Below are 20938 nucleotides of genomic sequence, written 5' to 3'. Positions count from 1 at the left end.
ATCAGGTCTCATCAGGACTGGCTGCATTTTCTTCTTCTGTGGCCTGGCAAGGCTGCACTCCCCTCAGGGGAAGGAGAGGCATTTGTTTTACCAGAGCAATCACAAGTGAAATACAGGACTGAACAGGCTGATGAGAGGGTAATTTTGCAGTCCCCTGTGGCTCTGGCTACTGTTTGCCACTAAATGTACCTGCTGCTCAAATGGTTCATACTGCCTGTCAACTTGACAGGATCTAGAATCACCCAGGAGACCAATCACCATGCATGCCTGTGAGGAAGTTTCTGATTGGGTTAACACAGGTGAGAAGGCCCACCCCAATGGTGGGTGGCAACGTTCCACAGGATGGGGTTCCTAGCCCCATCTTTCTGTGACCTGCTTTCTGACATCAGAGCCAATGCGACCAGCTGCCTCCCGGTCCTACTCCCCTGACCCCCTGCTATGGTGGAGCTGAAATAAATTCTTGTTTCCTTAAGTTGCAAAAAGACAACAGCTAATACAGAAGTTAAGTGAGTAGGCCCAAGGGCTTTCAAGAGAATTGCCTAACCCTCCATGAAAAAGGCAAACACAACATTTTAAAAATCTACTAAAGTCAAGAAGAAAGGGGAGACTGGATGCCAATATTAGCAGCACAGAGACTAAGAACTGTCGAGGGCAGCTGGCGCTTGCGCCCCACTTTACAGGCAGTAAATCTTGGGCAGGCCGAGCCATGAGAACATCTGCCCAAACAGGCGAACTATTAAAGCGCTTCAGATTAGAATTCAGGGTTTTGAACTCAGGCAGCTTAAAAACAGGAACAACAACAACAAACAAAACAAAACAAACAAAAACAAATTAAAAATAAATATAAGCCAAGGGCACGCCTTTGATCCTAACAGTGGGGAGGCCGAGGCAGGCCGATCTCTGGGAGTTGTAATCCACGCTAGTCTATAGGGAGTTCCTGGCCATCCAGGGCTACACAGAGAGACCCTGTCTCAAAATAAATAAATAAACAAACCAAAATGAACAAAATACAAGCAGAATCGAAGCTTGTCACCGAGGTGTACGTTTTGAAAAGCTTCCCCCTTACTCTGCCTCTCCAGTCACCTCTCAATCTCTCGCCACCCCAGCACTGTCATCCACAACGTGGTGTGAAATGTTGCTGAGTACCTATGTAACACCACAGAATCACAACACAGCTTCTTGTTTGAAGTGCGGGAGAACGAAGGTGACTGCTTGTGGGAGGCGGCGCTGGCCATCACTGCAGCCCAGTGCCACACAAGCAAGGAGCCAATTCCACCTACTGAGCTCAAGCACTGCAGTGCTGGCTGCAGAGCAGAAACCGTATCCCGTCCCTGGAGGAGCACAACTGGAGGGAGGGGTGCTAAAAACCACCCCAAATTTGGTTTCATGTTTTAATTCAGTTTAAAACCAGTGTAGACCCACTGTCACCCCACTGGCCCTAATCAGAGCTCTCCTACTACTGATGGACGGAATCTATAAAATCCAACCCAATACAGATGCCAACATGTTGTACATGCCCAGTGTCTACGGAATGGCTTGAGCACCGCTTGTCAATACTTCCTAGTGTCTATTTCAGTGAGCATGTTATTTTTTGCAAAATCTGAATAATAACACAACGCTGCTTTAAACAACCTATCTGAAGGCTGGGGAGATGGCTTGGTGGTTCAAATGCTTGCTAAGAAAGCATGAGGACCAGTGTTCAGAGTCTTAGAACCTAAGTAAAGTTCAGAGTACATGTGGTGATCCACCTGAAATTCTAGTCTTGGCAGATGGAGACACGAGCTCCTCAGATGAAGCCGTATAGTGAGTGTAGCCCTATTGGCAGACCCTGGGTTTGACTAAGAGACCCTGCTTCAATAAATAAGATGGAAGATCGATAGAGTGTGTTCAAGGATGATTCCCAACATCAACTCCAGGTCTTCATATATGTTAACATACACCTGAATACACACCACACACAAACACACACACACACATACGCACATACACCATACTATACACAAACATAAATATAGAAAAAGCAAAAAACATCTATTAAAACTATCATGTTTACAAGTCAGTCTAGCCTAAGTCATGACCAAAGAGCCCACATGGAAAGATGGAAGACATCTTTAGTGGGCCAAAAAAATATAGGAATGCGCTACATTTTACAAAATGCCAGAATTTCCATCAATTTACTTTACCTCCATCAACAAGGACAGCAGCCATTCTTGCCTAGCCAAAGTGACAGGATGTTGGGTACACCCTTCAAATCGGACAGACTCGTTTACACACCCACAAAGGACATCTTGTCCTGCTCTTACCTTGCAGCTGCAGCCAGTAGATTCTTTGCGTTGGGAGCTCCAGGATCTACAGAGAGAGACTTGGCAGCTAACAGAAGCTTGCTGGATGCCATAGAGATATTCTTAAGGTTCCCTATCACCTGCATCTGGTCTTCTTTCGTCTGGAGAGTCAAAAGGAAACACAGTCAGTTGGGACTGACCACAGCTTCCCAGGAAGCACTCGGTGAGCCAGGAGCAACTCCCGAGGTGGAGTCAGTCGGTCTGCAGATGTGCGACTCATCCTCAAGCAGATGCTCAGAGGGAAGACGCATGTCCAAGTGGGTCGGCCAGGAGTTCCGCTTTCTTGTTACAGGGCAGTGCTATGGGCTGGAAGGATGGCTGAGCCGCACCAGCGCACAGACTGGGCAATGATGCGAGCATCTTGCTCAACAATGCCCGAGTTGTCAAGCGTCTTGTACATCCCAGCCTGGCACAAAGGGCCAGCACTGTGCACATATTCAGAGATGACAGCCTCCCAGAAGTACCCGACTGGAGAAGGACATGCTTCCCACCCAGCTTACTAACTGAAAAATTACCTTTTGTAGAAAATGCAACAAGAAACACCCTGGATGCCTTTTTAGGGAGTTCATAAACTCCTCAAAATAAAAATGCAAAGCAAAACAGACTACAAAAACTAAAACAAGAAAACCAGTCCTGCAATCTGGTGCCAGACCAGTCATGTTCCTTAGTTATAAAAAGTGGCTCGTCTCTCTAACTGAATGAGGTCACTTTTAATCACCTCGAAGTACCAGATGTGATCCATTTGAGTGGGTCCACCAAACACAAATACACACACACGTATGTTTATGTTTGTGCATTATCCCACCTCATCTCCGATAAAGATTCTCCCCACTCCCAAACTCCCCCGCTAACAATAAAGAATATAGGCTCTGCTGAAGGACCGTGGGAAAAATACTGCCATCACCCCCAGCATCGCCAGGCATGCCAAGCCTGTGAGGTCACAGAATTTCCAGTGCAGTCAAGGAAGGCGCTGTAGCTTGTTTACAGAATCCTGTTTCCCATTTACCCAGCAGCCCTCGGCTGATGGTCCACCAGAGCAAGAAGGCTCAGGTGAGCGGCACACACCACCTCCCCACCCACCTGCGCCTGGCCAGCCATCTCAATGCCAGCATCCAGGAACTCGTCAAAGTCATCACTGAACTTTCCAGAAGCGGCCGCCAGCTCTCCACTCTGGCCCCGTGTGGCGTGGACGACTTCCCCAGCAGACTGGTTCAGATCAGCAGCAGCCTGGTTCAGCTCACTCTGGGCTTCCTGGAAAGGCTTTGTGCTGGGAGGTAGCTATGGGGACAAAAGGCACATGCCATGGGAAATCTTACCTTGTGTAAGAGGGGCAAAGGGAGGTATTGTGGGAGGAACAGTGACTGCCCAGGGCTGTGCTTCTGAATCATCCAACTAGAAGATGGCAGGTCCAAAGCAAACAAAAGCCTATCTGTGATGCCTATTAGCATACCAAAGCTCACACTGGCTTCCAGGCTGCAGAATAATAAACGCCTACCTCTTCTCACCTACCCTTCACCCTGAACTTCTCAGCCAGTCCTCCTCTTTCTTTCGTCTTCCTCTCTTGACTTCCTTTGCCCTTATACTCTTCATCTTCCTCTCTATCTCCTCTCATGGCCTGGTCCAGTGTGCTAGCCATGTTCAATTTACTGCTTTCTCTTCCTGCTCCGGACTCTTCCAGATGTCCCTCCCTGTCTGTAGTTTCCCTCATTAATTTATCTACAATTAAAACCTTCCTCTCAACCACACCTTGTAGCAGTCATGTCCTCAATGAACATATGTTAAACCAGACCTTCAATACATCTCCATCCACCCACCCATCCATCCATCCACCCACCCATCCACCCACCCACCCATCCATCCATCCACCCACCCACCCACCCATCCATCCATCCATCCATCCATCCACCCACCCATCCATCCATCCATCCACCCACCCACCCACCCACCCACCCACCCATCCATCCACCCACCCATCCACCCACCCATCCATCCATCCATCCATCCATCCACCCACCCACCCACCCACCCATCCATCCATCCATCCATCCAACCACTTACCCTTACAGAAAGCTCACTTTGTAGACACCAGAGAGCTAAATGGTAGCCATTCTCAAGTCACTGACACTCACTGAAATGGCACGGCCAGGATTCACGCCCAAGTACCTCAACTCTGGGATCTAGACACCCTATGAGATACTTGTGTCTCTCATGATGAAAACTCTCAGTTTAAGCTTTTTAGAACGGAAAGGTTGATGACAGCTAACTTCAAACCACATTCTTCTTAACAAATAACTACCAATTTTGTTTTATTAGTGGTCCTTGTAAATAATTTAAAAAAAGAAAAGGCCACACATGCAGCACAGTACCATTTCTAGAGTTATAGTCATCAAAGCTGCAGACTCTACTAAGCACTCACATACAGTGCTGGACATTTGACCAGAAGAGGCAGATAGGAAAGCCTCAAGGCAAAAGCCTTTAAGATACCTGATTTTCAAATTAGTCTTGAACATGTGCCCCTCTGTCTGTCCCCATCTGTCATGCCCTGATAAAGAGCTGGATGATCATAGCCTCTTTTCTGTCCCACCCAGATGACTCAAGAGTAAGCGTGTACTCAAAAAAGGCAGTGTTCAAAGCTCCACCCTGAGGGCCAGGGAGATGCTTCAGTTGATAACGGGATTGTCATACAGGTATAAGACTGGAGTTCGATTCCCCCACCCCTCAAACCCACCACCTATGTGTGGTGGTGTACACATATAATCCTGGTGATAATAAGATGGAAACCTCACCAATCAACTAGCCTAGCCTACCTGATGAACTTGACAGGCCAATGACAGACCCTACCTCAAAGGAAAAGGTCACCAAGGAATGACACTTGAAGCTTCTCTCTGGTCTCAGGAGGCATGTGCACACATAATGCATTCATGTACCTGCACATACACGTGCCTTCACACCCATACAGACTCCTCCCCAGAACTTTGCTGACCAGAAAGGAAATAGAAAATGGTAGAAAACCAGGCCTCCTGAGGGAAGGCTAGATGCCCAGAGACTCCAGGGAGGGAGAAGTCATACTCTCCCCTAGGGTGGACAGATGCCAAGTGCCCTTCCCAGACTAGGGCCTCACCGAATCTACAAGCAGCTTCTTGCTGGACTCCCCAATGCTCTTCAAGGCGACGTCCACATCCTTCTGCCCAGGGAGGCAGTTCACGCAGTTATTCAGGGAGTGAGACACGGCTTTGGCCACCTGCACACACGGAGGGAGGGAAATACTGTAAGAAGGCCACTGCCAGCACAAATGCCTTTGCACATTGTTGAGAAAGAGCAGAGAAAATAGGCAGAGATGACGCCAACGGGCAGTTATCTACCGGCATCCGCCCACTGTTAACTAAGTTAAATCACTTTGGCTAGGTCTCTGGTCTCTGCTACCCTGGTGCTGAGGGTGACAGCATGACTCTATACATGCTACCTGCTCCCCCAAGCCAGGATGAATCCCAACCCAGACTAGATGCCACTTTCCCAGTAGGCAAAGAGGATGCTCTTCTCTCCCTCCCACCCAACCCGAAGATGACTTCACGCTACCTTTCAGGAATACTGAAACGGCTCTCTGATTGCATGCTCGGGTCGTTTCAGTTAAAAGGGAAGCCAGGGAATGGGCAGTGGCATTCTATCTAATCTAAAACCTCCTCCTGGTCCCATGTCAAGAGCACTGCCCAGACTGTCCCTAGCCAGTTGGTTCCATTGGGCAGTTGAGGAGTCATCTGGAGAGCTTATGGAAATCTGTTCAAAACTTTTGGGTAGCTGAACCTGTATTAGATCTACCTCACTGCGCAAACTAGAAAGAGGAGTTGAATGAAGTAGACACAAGCCCAGAAGAAGCATGCTACATCGAGAGTCCCAAGGCAGAGTGCAAAGCCCTCATGTCACTTGTTGACTATGAATTAAGTAGACACCACATTAATGTGGGAAATAACAACTAACATATAGCACTGAGTATCATGTATGCTCAGTCTCGTTCCCACCTACACTTAAGAGGGACCTGAAAAGACCGACTGTGTTCCAAGCACCCCTGACAGGAAACCGTGTCCACAAAGCAGGTAGCTGACCTGTACACCACCCCAGTGACCATGGTTCCCATTTCCCAGGCTCACCTGGGCTAATCTCTGCTGACTTTCTGTATCTCCAGGCGCAATTAGGGCCTGCTTGGCTTCTTGGATGAGCATGGCGGAGCCCTCCATCACATCCCGAGCCGAATCTAACATGGCGTGAGCAGCCTCAGGGTCATTTGTGGATGCCGCCACTCCCCGAGCAGCCTGCGCCAGTGTTTTCAGAGCTTGGGCTGTTTCTCTAGCCGCCACTCCTGGGGAGAAAAGCCTGTTAGAGTATCTATTAGATCCCATCAGAAGTTATTTTTTTGGGGGGGTCAATAACACTGGGGTTCAGATCAATTTTTGACCAATGTGAACTGCTGTGCTTCTCAACGAAGTAGCTCACACTCTTGGGTCTGAGCGGATCAAGAGACATCACGATATATAAATGCCTCATGCTCCAGCTTCCCGCGTTTCCACTGCCACACATGTCCCTAGATCTGAAACACCACATACATGGAATACACATAGAGAACTATATCTGGGCCGCTGGTGCACAGATTGTGGGAACTTATTTTAATCTACTTATCATCACAATTGGCTTTACTGGGGCATAAACTGTACATATAAAATAAAGAGAGGGCCGATCAGCGACTCTGCACGGATAGATACATCCAGTATCACACTGTCCTGCACCAACAATGCTCCTCACACCAGAAGTAGTTAAGCTCATCTGTCACCAGAGACTGGCTTAAAGGAACTACACAACATGCATTCATTTGTATCTGTTTTCTTCCTCTGGCTGCCAAGGTGGTGAGTTCAAGTGGTGCTTCATGTGTAACTATTTCCTTTTCCTCTTGTATGATCTTACATGAATGTCCTAACATTTGCTTATCTGTTCCTCTTCTGGTGGACAGTTATCTTGTGTTTGGGATAAAACTCCCAAGAAAAGAAAGATCTTGTGCATGCATTCAGATGAATATGTGGAATCACATATCTTGAATAAAACCTAGGATTTGAACTGCTGAGTCACAGGGCTAATGTAGCTTTAGAAAATAGTACACAGAATGGCTTTACTGTTACACACCCCACAGACAATGGGAAGGATCTGCAGGTCTCCCATATCCCAACAAGTAGGGTGCTCCTGGGGTTTGAATTTCAATGGGTCTGTTTAGCTGTATCTCAACTGTATTTTAACCTTCACATCCTTAAGGAGTAATCATCTAAGTTTTATTTTGTCGCTACGACAAATAACCTGACAAGAAGCAATGTAGGGAGAAAAAAGGTAAACCTTTTTACTTGGTATATAATTCCAGGTTGTAGGAAGTCAAAACAGGAACTCAAACCATCATATCCAGTCAAGAGCAGAGAGAGAATCAAGGCAAGGCTGCTCCTTGGCTGTGTTTTTGTTTCCCTTACATTCTAAAAAACTTCTGCCTAGGGAATGGTGGTGCCTACGATTGCTAATGGATGTTAGAGGGCCCAGCAAGCAAGCCCTCACACACAGACATGCTCACAGGACTACCTGCGCTAGATAATTTCTCACTAAGACTCTCTTCCTATGGGCCTAGAGAGATTGTTCAGCAGTTAAGATACTTGTTGCTCTTGCAGAGGACCTGACTTTGGTTCCCAGCACCCACACGATGGCTCACAACTGGGGATAATCTAGTCCCAGGGGCTCTGACACCCTCTTCTGACCTCTGGGGACACACATGGTGCACATAAACATAAGAGAATAAGTAAATGTTAATTTCCTTTAAAGATTCCTTTCCCAGATAATTTTAGGCTGTGTCAAGATGACAGTTAAAACTAACTAGTATGGCAATGATGTTGAGAACACTTTAAAAAATACATTTAATGGCTACTGGTTATATTCCTGTGACGTGCCTATTTCAAAGTCCCTTTTTGATGCTGATGACAGGCCTGGGTAGCAATGATGAATACCTAATATAAGCCTAATTGTTCAGCATCACCTCATGCAGAATAAACATGTCTAACTGTAAGGCCCTGGATCCTTAGTACACCAGGGGACTGAGGCTGGAGGAAATTTCTTCTAGGAACCAAGGAGCCTGATCTCCTCTGGAGCTCCTCTCAGGAACTGGTTTCTCATTAGGCCTAGCAGTGACAGTTCCCCAACCACAGGTCACTTCCTAGGTAGCACTGCAGCTGAGGTTCCTGGCTCTCCACCTCACACTCTTTGAGACAGTAAGGTGTGAGGGCCTCTTGTTGGAACATTGGCGCTGTGCGTTGAAAAATACTCCTTTCATCTGGAGTACAGCTTTCCAGAGAGTCATCGGAGATACAGCCAGAGGTATTTCCTGTGGTACCAATGAGGCTCCACAACAAGAAAAGCCCCAGATCCCAAAAAACACGGCCATCTCTGTAGCCACAGACTCAATAATCTATGGAGAATTTCTGTGTCACAGCTGGGATGGAGTGCTTTAGTCTAATGACAGCAGATCACAATACTGCCAATCTACTGTTTAGAAGGCAGCCTGTAGAAAAGAAGGATGCTAAAATCAGAATTTTTCTTTGTGTGTGTGTGTATGTGCGTGTGTGAGTGTGTGCAATGTGACTGTGTGTTGTGTGTGATAGGTGTGTGGTATGTAGATGTGTGTGTAATTGTGTGTGATGGCATGTGTATGAGTGTGTGTGTGTGTGTTTATACATATGCAGGTACTAGGGAAACCCAGAGGAGAAAACACAAAGCTAAATAAAGCTAAGGCTTAGAGGAGAGACATTTTGTTTCAGCTCTTGGCTCCAGGCTGAAAGATGTCATCGTCTCTCGGAAGAACTGCAGATGTGGTCAGGCCCTCAGCTCACTGTCTTCCCTGCCAAGTGTCTGTGTGTCTAGACTGCTGTCTCTCTCACAGGCCATAGCTTCCCACAGTTTTAAGAGTGGCTAAGAATCTAGGACTGGCTGTTGAAGATTCTAGACTGTGATTTTTTTTTTTTCTTTTTAGACATTAACTAGTGCCTTCTTATTTTATTTATTATTTGGACTCTTAAATCCACTTCTATTCAAATTCAGTAAAGAATTTTTTAAAAAATGAAACATTCATAATATTCAATCAGAAGAGATGTGTTTATGTAAGGCCAGTGGACGAAACAGGGTTTGTAGATTAAGAAGATCAACATTTTAAAATGCTATCTTATTTACTTACTTTGTGTGCGTGACTGTGAGTATACAGGTGTATGTACAGGTGTGTATGTATATGTGCGGGCAAGTGTGCTATCATGGCATGGGCATGTGGAGGCCCGAGGGCAACTTGTGGGAGTCAGTTTTCTCCTTCCTCCATGCAGGTTTCAGGAATTGCACTTGATGAGCCATTCTACTGGCCCTGAAGATGATTTATGAAAGGCAGAAGCCGCAAAGCTCTAAAAAACCCTAAACCTGTCCTTCCCGTGGATCTTCTGCTGAGTACTATGAAACCTCAAGGCACAACAAAGGATTCTCTTTGGGGAACCAGGTTTCTGAGACCAAGAAAATGACATCATGAAAAGAATGAAGGAAAACCACCAGGAGGTCAGAGAGTCCACTGAACATCCAAGGCCCAATATGGCTACATCCACAGCCATGTTTTCAATGGGAATCACCATAGGGCTAGGTGACCAAAATCTGCAATGTCCCTTCCTCCGCATCACTACCCCCACCATATTGTTTTTATGCTCAAGTATACAGGAAGATCTGTAACCCACAGGGGCAAACTGCAATCCTCGGAGAACACAGATTGTTTTCACACCTGGATCCTCTTCTACTCAGTAGCAGAGATCCAGGACAGCAAGAGATAGCAAACATAATCAGGTTCTTAACTGTTGTTTTTGAGAGAGGGTCTCATGTCACCCAGGCCAGCCTTGAGCTGATCCTCCTGTCTTCAGGCACTGCCTACCACACCCAGCTCCCAGTATGTTTGTTATTTTCAGAATTCACACATGCTGCATGTCAAGCCAGTGCTAGACCATAATGCGAGGCTACCAGACAAATTTAAGAATGGTGTTAATCTTTTTTTTTTTTTTTTTCTTCTGAGACAGGGTTTCTCTGTGTAGCCCTGGCTATCCTGGAACTCACTCTATAGATCATGCTGACCTTGAACTCAGAGACCTCCCTGCCTTTACCTTGGGGAGGCTGGGACTGAAGGCGTGCGTCACTACCACCCTGATTGAGATAAATCTTTAATCTGTTTTGAAGTACTTGAAAAAGGTTGTACATAGCTGTGTTAAATTGTTTAGAAATGTGCGTGGACTATTTCACCAGCCAAACAAAAACCTGCTTGCATTCAGGTACTGGTGGTTAATGTGCAGTCCCTGAACATTCCACAGGCCTCACATATGGGGGTGGGAGCCTCAACTTAGAATTTGTTCACCCTTATTCTCTTTCCTTGCTTCCCACACACTCTTCAACTGTGCCCGAAACTGCCAACCAGACTGGCAAGGACCTTCTCGTGCCAAAAGCCAATGGAGGCTTCTCCATTGCCCTACATGGCTCTCCGTCTCTAGAGACACACTCTCTCTTGGTTTCCCTCCCCTATGCATGGATATGGTTCCCATTTCTATCCTTCAGCTTCATCTTTCACTAGTTAACCTCGGCTCACGTGGCCACTCACTCTAGGCAAACTTTTCCGCAGTTGAGGTTTCAATCAACGACCATGACCAATCGAGTAACTACAAAACCTCTACTCCCAGCCAAGTCTCCTCTCCAGAGAGCAAGCTGCCCGTCACATCTCTATTTGTACATCCAAGTCCATCTGCAGTTGGAACTGCGTCCTGGAACTTCAACCCTCAACCCTACCGATCTTGCAATCTTACCAAGCAGCTCGCAGAACTCTTCGTTTAGCCGCCAGGCCTAACAATGTCCACGTTTTCTTCCTTGTCACCATCCCTGCAACATTCTAACCAATCACCAAGCTCGGTCAGGTCTGCTTCTTTAATCAATCCCCTTGTATAGACCACTGCAATATTCTAGCTCTGGAGTGTCCACCAAAGGTCCCTATGTTAAAGTCTTGGTCCACAAGGTGATGCTATTAGCTTAAGATACAGAGCTTACGGGGAGGACTTCAGGATCCTGGGCCAGTGCTCTTGAAGGCAGTTACGGCACACAGCCTCCCTGTCTTCCTTCCTTCCTTCCCTCTTTTGTTTTCTGGCCATGAGGTGGATGGTTTTGTTTTACTTACACGTTTCCGCATCATACCCAGTGCCACCACACACTCAAATAATTATGGACTAAGCCACCATGAGCCCAAATAAACCCTTTCCCCGCGGAAGCGGATGGCCTCAGGTACTCTGCTATAGTGACATAAGGCTCCTAATCATCATGGGATTACCACCTCCTGTCTCGATGAAGTCAACAGCCTGGTTGTTGGTTTCCTTGCTTTCAGCTGTTTCTCTCCAGTCTAGTTTACTCATGGGAGAGTCACGCACAGACACTGTAATGTGCCTCCACAGCTAAAACCCTCCATAGTTTATATAGCTTCCGATGAAACTCCAAGCTGCTTAGGTTGCCTACGAGGACCCTGCGTGTCTGTGTCTTCCTTCCTTGCCTTTCACTAGAACCTTCTCAGTTCCCCGACTCAGCCTTCTCTCTCTCACACCTTTGAGACCTCACACGCACAGCACTCATTTCAACATCACCTTCTAAATGCTTGCCAAAGCTGACGGCTTGCGATCGAGGCTGTTTTTCAGATGCCAAGGAGGCTGCCTGTCATCCTGCCTGTTGCGTACCAGATGATGTAACTGCTCTAGGGCAGTCTCCCCTCCTCCATGCACGTTTCCCCATCCACACAGAATGTGCCAAACTTCTGGAATGGTGTAGCAGTTTCTGTAATGTAAACTTCTTCTGGTTCGTATGGATTCATACCTACTTTTCCCTTTCTTCTGGAGCCCCTCAAAATGTCCTAAGTGGTCTTCAATACTCTGGTCTCCTCTGGAATTTTTCCTTAATCTCTGATTAGGACAGGATTATATATATTTAATACTGTAATGCTATGTTATACTTACTTTAATTTTCTAGTTTGTTCTTTTTATTTTTTTTCAATAATAACTATGGGAGTTTTTTAAAAAAAATTATTTTGCTTGGAGGAATGACAAATTAACTTACTGCAATCTAACCCTCTCACAGAGAAACAACTGGAAAACATATGGTTGAACTCAGTTGGGCAACAGGGAGGCATCAAGGTAGAGAGGGCCAAGATCTGGGAAGAACGGAAGTGCAGCGAGAGGAACCCAAGGCTCCGGACAGCTTCACCCCTCAAGACATTCCCTAATTTATAACATCTGCAGGAGAGAGAGCCCCTCCCCCCAGCCCAAACCTCCTTCTGCAAGCACGTGGGGCGGGGTAGGGTGGGGTAGGACGGGGGAAGCCTAGAGTGCAGTCTTGGCGCAGCCAACCCAGCCTCCCCTACACACTAAGGGCTACACATGAAACATAAACCAAGAACAGATGGCACACCTCCAGCCAGCAGCCTCTGCTTTCCTTTTGTTAGGTAACTGGCCTGACTCTCACAGATTCCTAACTAGGAACTCTTCTGCCTCTCCGAGATAGACATGTGGCCCTGAAGAACCTTGGGTCTCCTCAGTGCCCTCCCTCTCCTGCAGCACAGCTGGCTTCCTCCTTGCTGCCTCTCGGGGAACCCTGAGCTCTCCTTGGGCTGCGGCTGACTGTGCTCAGTCAGGCTACCCCTCCCTTCACCTGCCTCCCCTCTGATTCTGTTGACACTCTAGCTTTTACATTGTTATACTTTGGTGGGAATTTTGGAGTCAGAGGTAGTCCTGGAAGTGCACCTTTCTCTCCCCAGTCCCGGCTTGGAGTCTAATATGGTCTACATATAGTCTGAGAATCATTTCCTTACAGCATGTGCTAGTTGTCAGGTTGACTTAGGCTAAGGAGGCAAACTTTTGGACTGGTCTGGGAAGGAGTTCTGAGTGAGTTGAGAAGATCCGTCAGATATGGGTACCAGCATAGGCTGGCATCTGGGCTGAATCCGTAGGAGGAAGCGAGCAGAGGAGCAACCTTCATCTCTGCTGCCTGACTGTGTCACGTGACCGGCGGCCTCAGGATAATGCCAACATGACTTTCCAATTACTATATTGCCTTAAACTGTGAGTCAAAATAAACCCTTAACGCCACACTTGTCAGGCGTTTTTGTCACAGCCACGAGGAAAGTATCAAAGAAGAGCTTAGTAAGAACACCGTGGCGAGAGCTTGACGGATGTGCAGGAAAGCCAGGGTCAAATCGGTGACCCCTTCCTCTCCAGACCTGGGGGGTGCCACCCAGCCACAGGCAGCATGAAGGCTCTCGGAGGCCTACCTGTGTAGTGCTCGTTGCCCTGAGCGGCGCAGGTGAGGAGCTGCGCCATGGAGGAGCCCACTCCCTTGGACGTGCTTCCCAGGTCCTGAGCACACTTTTCTAGCTGTAAGAAAAAAGCCAAGAAAGGCAGAACTTAAGAGACGAGGTCTCAGAATGACGTAGAACAACGCTGCAGATCAGAGCCTGACCGAGTCAGCTGGTAAAAGGACCCGGCTCTACCTGAGGGAGCCGGGGAGATCCCGCCAGCTCTGTGGAACCGTGGGAACGACTGACCCTCACTAAGCTCCCCTCTTCACGGTACCCAGCTAAGAAGGCCTTCAGCGAATGAGTGCAGTCCTTAACAGGCTGTAGCTGCTACCGTGATGCCTTTAGAAAGTCCAAAGGAAATCATTGGTGTGCAGTAAGTATGCCTCGGCAGGAAGCAGGCAGGCATCCAACTGCACCACCTTCCTTGCACATGGGGCAATTAACGCAGGCCAGTTTGGTCATTATCCTTCAGGGAGTTCAAACTGAAAGACATGCAAGAAAAATGGAGGTTTGGAGTGGCAACTGAGACCACGGAGGAAGGCAGAGGGCATGCCTCTCAGGGAGAGCTTGCTTTGTCCAGCAAATAAAAAACAAACTGGTAAAGGGTACAGATAATTGATTAATCAGTACATAAGGACACTGTTTAGAAGAGATCTGCAGGTGTACAACAATGGGCAGAAAGGCATAAGAGAACATATACAGTCTAAGTCATACAACACCTTCCCCAGTGAAGGCCATACCTTCAAAGGAAAATGGAGTTTGGTCCACCATAGCCAATGACATACGATGTGCAACCCCTGCTCCCTAAAAATGCTTTCTTTAGAAATACCAAGGTGTGCCTAAGAAATGGCTCAGCCAGCAGGTAAGGAGGCTTGCCACTAAGCCTGCTGACCTGAGTTTAATACTGGGAATCACACAGTGGAAGGAAGAACTCCTGAAAAGTGTCCTGTGGCCTCCATACATCTCTCCCGCCCTCTCTCCCTCCCTCCCTTTCCCTCTTTCTCTCCCTCTCTCTCTTTACCCCCCCACACACATACAAACAAAAATAAGTAAAACTTATAATTTTTTTTGCATTCTATTTGACTAATGGCTTGCTGTAACTGTACAGGTCACACTATATTGGTCTTTTGCAGAAGTTTGCAGACACACCTGGGCTAAACAGTGAGATGATGTTTTAACAAGGCAGGCAGGCAGGCAGGCAGGCAGGCAGGAAGGAAGGAAGGAAGGAAGGAAGGAAGGAAGGAAGGAAGGAAGGAAGGAAGGAAGAAAGGAAGAAAGGAGGCAAAACCCATACCACAAACAGCTTACCGTTTCTCCCGGAAGTGGTTTCAGTTGACTTTCTGCAGCAGCCATCTTGGCGTCCTGCAGCTCATTCTTGAGAGTCTGCACTGTGTTCAGTGCAGAATCAATTTCCATGGGACCGCACGCCTCATGAGCCTGTCAGCAGAGTGGGATATGTGTGCATAGAGTCAGCTTGGGAAAGAGTCCCTAATACTCTGCAACATATTAGATGTTTTCCTAGACAGTCCGGGCAACTCCGGCTTTAGCAGAAGGCAAACATACCAAGTAATTCCCCAGAGAGCACAGAGCCAGAAGCCTTTATTCACCAAGGCCTGGGCTTCAGTGAAAGAGCACACAGAGTAGCATGTATGTACATGGAGGCTTGTGATGGTCTTGGGTGTGCATGTGTGCCGATGCCCAGGATGCATGCTGGAAGGGCTCCACAGACAGCACACAGCAATTTCTTTGCATAACTTTCAACACCATAAATCATTATCCTTCCCTACTAAACATTTAAGAACTCCCCCTTCTAGTGACTTGTTTTACTTGCTTAAATCTCTTGGTCATTTAGAACACTGGTCTCCAATAGTCAGGACTCAAGGCCCCAACACAAAGTAATACATTTCATGGATATGCAGTTCTGCCAATAAGTATTCTCAATATTTATAAATTATTTCGTGCCTTTTGGTAACTGCCAAAAAGCATCAGTAAATACAAGGTGACTGGTTTTTATGTGTCCTTGTTATTAGGTACAGAAGCTAAGAGACAGCAACACAGTTGCCAATGACAGCAGCCTGATTCAAATTCATGCTGATTCCGGAGCCTTTGAGCTTAACCCTTCGAATTCACTGAGAAAAACAAAATCTCTCACAGCCTCTTCCTTGGGCCAGCAGACATGCTTCACTATCACTTTGGGGCTCACTGGCCTGGGGTAGCTGTATGATGCTGGCATGTGCCAAGATTCACCGAGAAAACGTAGCCTGCCACTGTGAGGGTTCCACAGCTTGTGGTGTGGCTGGTTTCGCCAGAGGCATGCTGGATCCCCACATTCTAATAAGCACCCCACCCAGCACACCAGGCCGTAACAGTGTGGATGGCTCCAGGGCCTCGCTAAGAAATGGCCCCAACGTACAAACTGCGCCGGAGACAGTCTCAGGCCTGGGCACTTTGTTTTGGCAACGCAGCATCTGTTCATGTCAGGCATTCAAGTTGGCTTCTACTGTCTTCTCTCACTACTTTATGAGTTTCTATAAAGGGATTGCTACAAGGAAAAATGAATTCAAGCCAGAACTTCATGCTAATAACTACAGAAGAGTCCCAATAAGCTCCTCCGATAACTCAGTTTCAGAGACAGAAACTGATTTAGTCCCTAACCCTGTTCCACACTCCAGTCAGGCAAACATGCCACGCAGCTGTGAAAACATTTTAGGGAAGAAGATCATGGCTAAGATGACTGCCCTCCTCCTAGGTATATTTTCTACCTAATAATTTGTTTTTGAGTTCTCAAGATGAGACCTGGAAGATAAGGATACAATCAATTATAGCTTTGGTTTGGGTCTGAAAAGGCCGGTGCCTCATGTGATAAAGGCTTAGCCCCAGTCCACGGTGTTCCTGGGAGGTGGAGAGATCCTGAAGAGGTTGGGCCTAGTAGAAGGAAGGTAGGTTATTGGGGCTGTGTCCTTGAAGGAGTCATTGGGACCCTGGCTCCTTCTTGTAGTTTTTGCATTCCTGCCATGAAGGAAGCAAGCTGTGCCTGCATGTACTTTTACCAAGACTCATGGTATTGTCACCGCAAGGCTACCAGTCACAGTCAAGGTCAACTGACAGTGAACAGAAATCTATGGCGATGACCTCTCTCCCTCCTTTTTCTTCATTTTTCTTTCCTTCCCTCTCTTCTTCCTTTCTCTCTCTCTTTCTCTTTCCTTCTTTGTCTTTCTTTCTCTCCTCTGCTCTCTCTCTTTCTTCTTTCTTTCTTCCCTTACATAGCCCTGACTGGCCTATATAGGCAATAAGCTAAGGGTGACTTTGAACATCTGAAGCCCCTGCCACCATCTACTAAGTGCTGGGTTTATAGGCATGTGACACCACGCCTGACTAAACATTCCTTCCTCTTAGGTTAGTTCTCCTGGGTATTTGTCATATTAATGAAAAGCTAATTAGCACAATTATTTGGCCTGTACTTCCTCTGATACAGAGACAGTTATGAAGAGCAGTCTCACATGATGCTGGGAAACAGACCACTGCTTATCCCAGGAAATGGGGAGAAAGGGAGGAAGCATACCACTTGAAGTCACCTGTAACCAGAAGGTAATGATCAAGCCCGGGAAGTGTTATCTTTACCAGTCATTAAATGAAATAGACGACAGCTCTGTTGAGAAGGTGGCCCAGCAGTTCTAGAGCTGAGGTGGCACTCACACCACAACATCACAAAGAGACAGAAAGCTGCCTGAAGAGCTAACCACTGGGACAAGGCTCCACTTGCCTTCTGTGAAGCAGTGCGCAGCTCGGCCAGGCTGGTGGCCAGGTTCTTGGCACACTGACTCAGCTGCATGGCGGCAGCCTGGTCACTCACAGTGGGGACCGCCGCTTTGGCTGAGGACACCATCTTGCTTCCAGGCTGTAGAGAGGTGAACAGAAAGTAAGCAAGAAGCTGCTGAGAGATCCAACTAGAAAACACGTCCCTCTTAAACAGGGTGTAGTGATTTGAACGAGAATCGTATTCCACAGGTTTGTGTGTCTGAACACTTAGGGAAGGTATGAAACCTTTGCAAGGTGGAGGCTTACTGGAGAAAGTGTGCCACTAGGTGCCTTAGGGTTATCTTGCTGTGATGCAACATGATGACAAAAGCAACTGAGGAGGAAAGAATTTACTGAGCTTATGCTTCCACATCACAGTCCATCAAGAAGTCGGCACAGGAACTCAAACAGGGCAGGAAACTGGAGGCAGGAGCTGATGCAGAGGCCACTGAAGGATGGTGCTTATTATCATATCCCACTGGGGGCTTTGCTTAGCCTGCTTTCTTCTAGAACCCAGGACCACTAGCCCAAAGATGGCACTACCCACAATGGGCTGGGCCTCCCCCGTCAATCACTAATTAACAGAATGTCCCACAGGCTTGTCTGCTCATCTTCTATGGGTATTTTCTCAATTGAGGTTCCCTCCTTTCAGATGACTATGGCTATATGCCAAGCTGACGTAAAACTAGCTGACATGAGGCTTAAGTGTATAGCATCATCCTACTCCCTGTTCTCTTTCTAACGTCTTCCTGTGTGTAGATGACACGTGATCAGCCAAGTTTTTGCCGCAGCCACCGCCATGCTATGCCATACCTTCTCCACCACTAATGGACCCTGTCCCTCTGGATCCTAATGGATCTAGACAAAATAAACCCTTTCTTCCTTAAGGTACCTTTGGTCATGATGTTTGTTGCCACAGCAACAGAAGAACAATACAGAGGGATACATTAAACACCAGCTAGCTCCTAGGGCTAGAGAGAAGGCTTGGTGGGTAGGAGCACTGCCTGCTCTTGAGAGGACATACGTTCCCAGGACCCACACCTCAGCTCACAAAGCTGTCCGTAACTCCAGTTCCTGGAAATCATACGCCCTTTTCTGGCCTCCCGTGGTGGTCTTTGCGCACACATCGAACACACATATACATACAGGCAAAACATAAACAGGTAACAGAGAATTACATAAATATTAAAAACAAAACAATTACTGTGCCAAATCGGATACTCCAGGGCATTACAAAGCAATGGCGGCAAGACAAGCAAGGTGATTGAGGTAGCTTGAAAGTCTCATTTAAAATAGATTTCAAAAACAGCTCTTTGATAAAACATTTTTTGTGTGTGTGTGTTTCCCGAAGTAGTTCTTTACCCTGATCATAGATCATAAAAATAAAGGCAAATAGGATGATCTTATTTTTTCACAAATCAGTACACACTTGCCATGCATGAACACCTGTGCTCATGCAGATGTATCTTCAAGAACAGGAGGTACTATTCCTGTTCTTTCATGATACCCAGTCCTGCGTGTTTCTTAGGTATACTGTGACTGTGAGTCCTGTTGGTTTCTTAGCCTCCTACTGTTGGGTGTGTATCCATTTGCTTGCCAATGTAGCAAAAAATGGCAAGGAACTAGATAAATCTCAATAATTTTCAGTGTGTAAAATTTTAGAAATAGCTTTTCTGGCTCCAAAGCATACCAGCTTTGAAGGCTTTAAAAATGTATGCTGTAAGTGTGTCTCAGAAAAAAAAGTAATGATTTAAGTGCCAGATCATAAATATTAAGGATAAAAGTACTACTTTCAGTATTTAAGAATTAATGAGAATCAGTAGAAGAACCTAACATGAGTATTTTAAAAACTTGAATAATTTCATGTTACCAGCCCTTAAAAGCATAATACTAAAAACGCTTAACTTAACATTTGAAAAACAAAGGATGTGATATCAAACAAAATAAAATTTAAAGAACAAACAAGTTAACATGCATTTTAAAGCTCTTAACTCCATCTTATAAAAGATTTATTAAAAAATGCTCCATATACTGTGAGCTGTAAATTCAGATTTGTTCATCTTTTTGGAAGAGCAAGTCTACAATATTCATGAGGAAAGTTGAAAATGCATGTTTGGGCTGGGGATCTGGGTTAGCTTAGTGGTAGAATATATATATATATATATATATATATATATATCTCCTATAAATATATATACTACATAATTATAATATACATGTAATATAAATGTACACATGTATATTATATTTATATAATGTATTTAATATAATGAAATATAAAATTATGTATATTTATTAGAAGTATGTAAATATATGCTTTACATATATTTATATATAGTTATATGGCTGTCTTGGAACTTGCATTGTAGACCAGGCTGGTCTCCAACTCAGAGATCCCACTTGCTTCTACCTCCTAAGCGATAGGATTAAAGGTGTGTGCCACCATGCCTGCGCTTAAACACACACACTTTTTGATTTGATGATTCTGTTGCCTTTTGAAGCTTGCTTGTTTCTTATAAAGATCTAAGTATCTAAAATAGCAGTTAAAAAAACAGAAGAAAAAAGAAAAAAGAGAAAAGACAAAAAGAAAACAGGAAAAGAGGAAGGAGGAGAGGGAGGAAGAGAGGAAAAGGTTAAGGGGAGAGTGAGAGAGCATGAGAAAGCAGGTTCAGTGGCAGTAGACAAAGAAGCACCTTTACACTATTCAGTCCTAACTGTGGTCCTCCTGGGAGCAGACTAAACACAGAGCTGGCTCCAGGATTACTAAGAAAAAGAGAAAGATCTTTTTTTCTAGACCCTAAGTCTTAGTGTGACAAAGAAAACGTAAGTTATTTGCAAACATGCTCACCCAAGTAAATAACTCAAGTTGCAGGGACAAAAACTGAGCACACGAAGAGGGTCATATTACAGTTTGCTTGTGATAGGCTCCAAATAAAAACAAAACAAAACAAACAAAAAACCCAGCATGTCTGATGAAGGGACAATGGTTAAAGGCAGAGTATAGCCACATGGTAGACCGTTTAAATCACAAATGCCCACATGACGAAAGGGGCTAGAGAGATGACTCAGTGGTTGAGAGTACTGACTGCTCTTTCAAGGGTCCCGGGTTCAATTCCTGGACCCACATGGTAGCTCACAAACACCTGCAACTCCAGTCCTAAAGATCTGATGCCCTCTGTGGGCACTGCACACACATGGTGCACAGACATACAAGAAGGCAAAAACCAAAATCCATATACATAAAAAATAAACAATGAAAGGAGGGTTGGGGCTGCATGGGTAGAGCAATTGTTTCTCATGCTAGTTTCAATCCCCAAAGGGTTTATATTCAATGAATGCAATTCAATTCAAAAGATTACACACCAAAATTAGAATATAGTGTGTG

The 20938-nt window shown here is 46.0% G+C and overlaps 1 protein-coding gene across 4 annotated transcripts in view; it reads right to left on the bottom strand.

The window, feature by feature from the left end:
* The window catches only part of Tln2 (talin 2), a 401812-nt gene that overhangs the window by 97003 nt on the left and 283871 nt on the right, over nt 1–20938 (bottom strand). For all 4 annotated transcript variants that reach the window (XM_060384836.1, XM_021638296.2, XM_021638297.2 and 1 more), the window contains 7 exons: nt 17519–17653; nt 15064–15192; nt 13729–13831; nt 6488–6696; nt 5464–5583; nt 3423–3620; nt 2304–2443 (listed from right to left, as the gene is read on the bottom strand). In XM_060384836.1, coding sequence (XP_060240819.1) covers nt 2304–2443; nt 3423–3620; nt 5464–5583; nt 6488–6696; nt 13729–13831; nt 15064–15192; nt 17519–17653 — 1034 coding nt within the window. The remainder of the gene's footprint in view (nt 1–2303; nt 2444–3422; nt 3621–5463; nt 5584–6487; nt 6697–13728; nt 13832–15063; nt 15193–17518; nt 17654–20938) is intronic.

The sequence above is a fragment of the Meriones unguiculatus genome, chromosome 6 (assembly GCF_030254825.1).
Source record: "Meriones unguiculatus strain TT.TT164.6M chromosome 6, Bangor_MerUng_6.1, whole genome shotgun sequence".
Classification (NCBI taxonomy): Eukaryota; Metazoa; Chordata; class Mammalia; order Rodentia; family Muridae; genus Meriones; species Meriones unguiculatus.
This window is presented reverse-complemented; position numbering and strand designations above follow the sequence as displayed.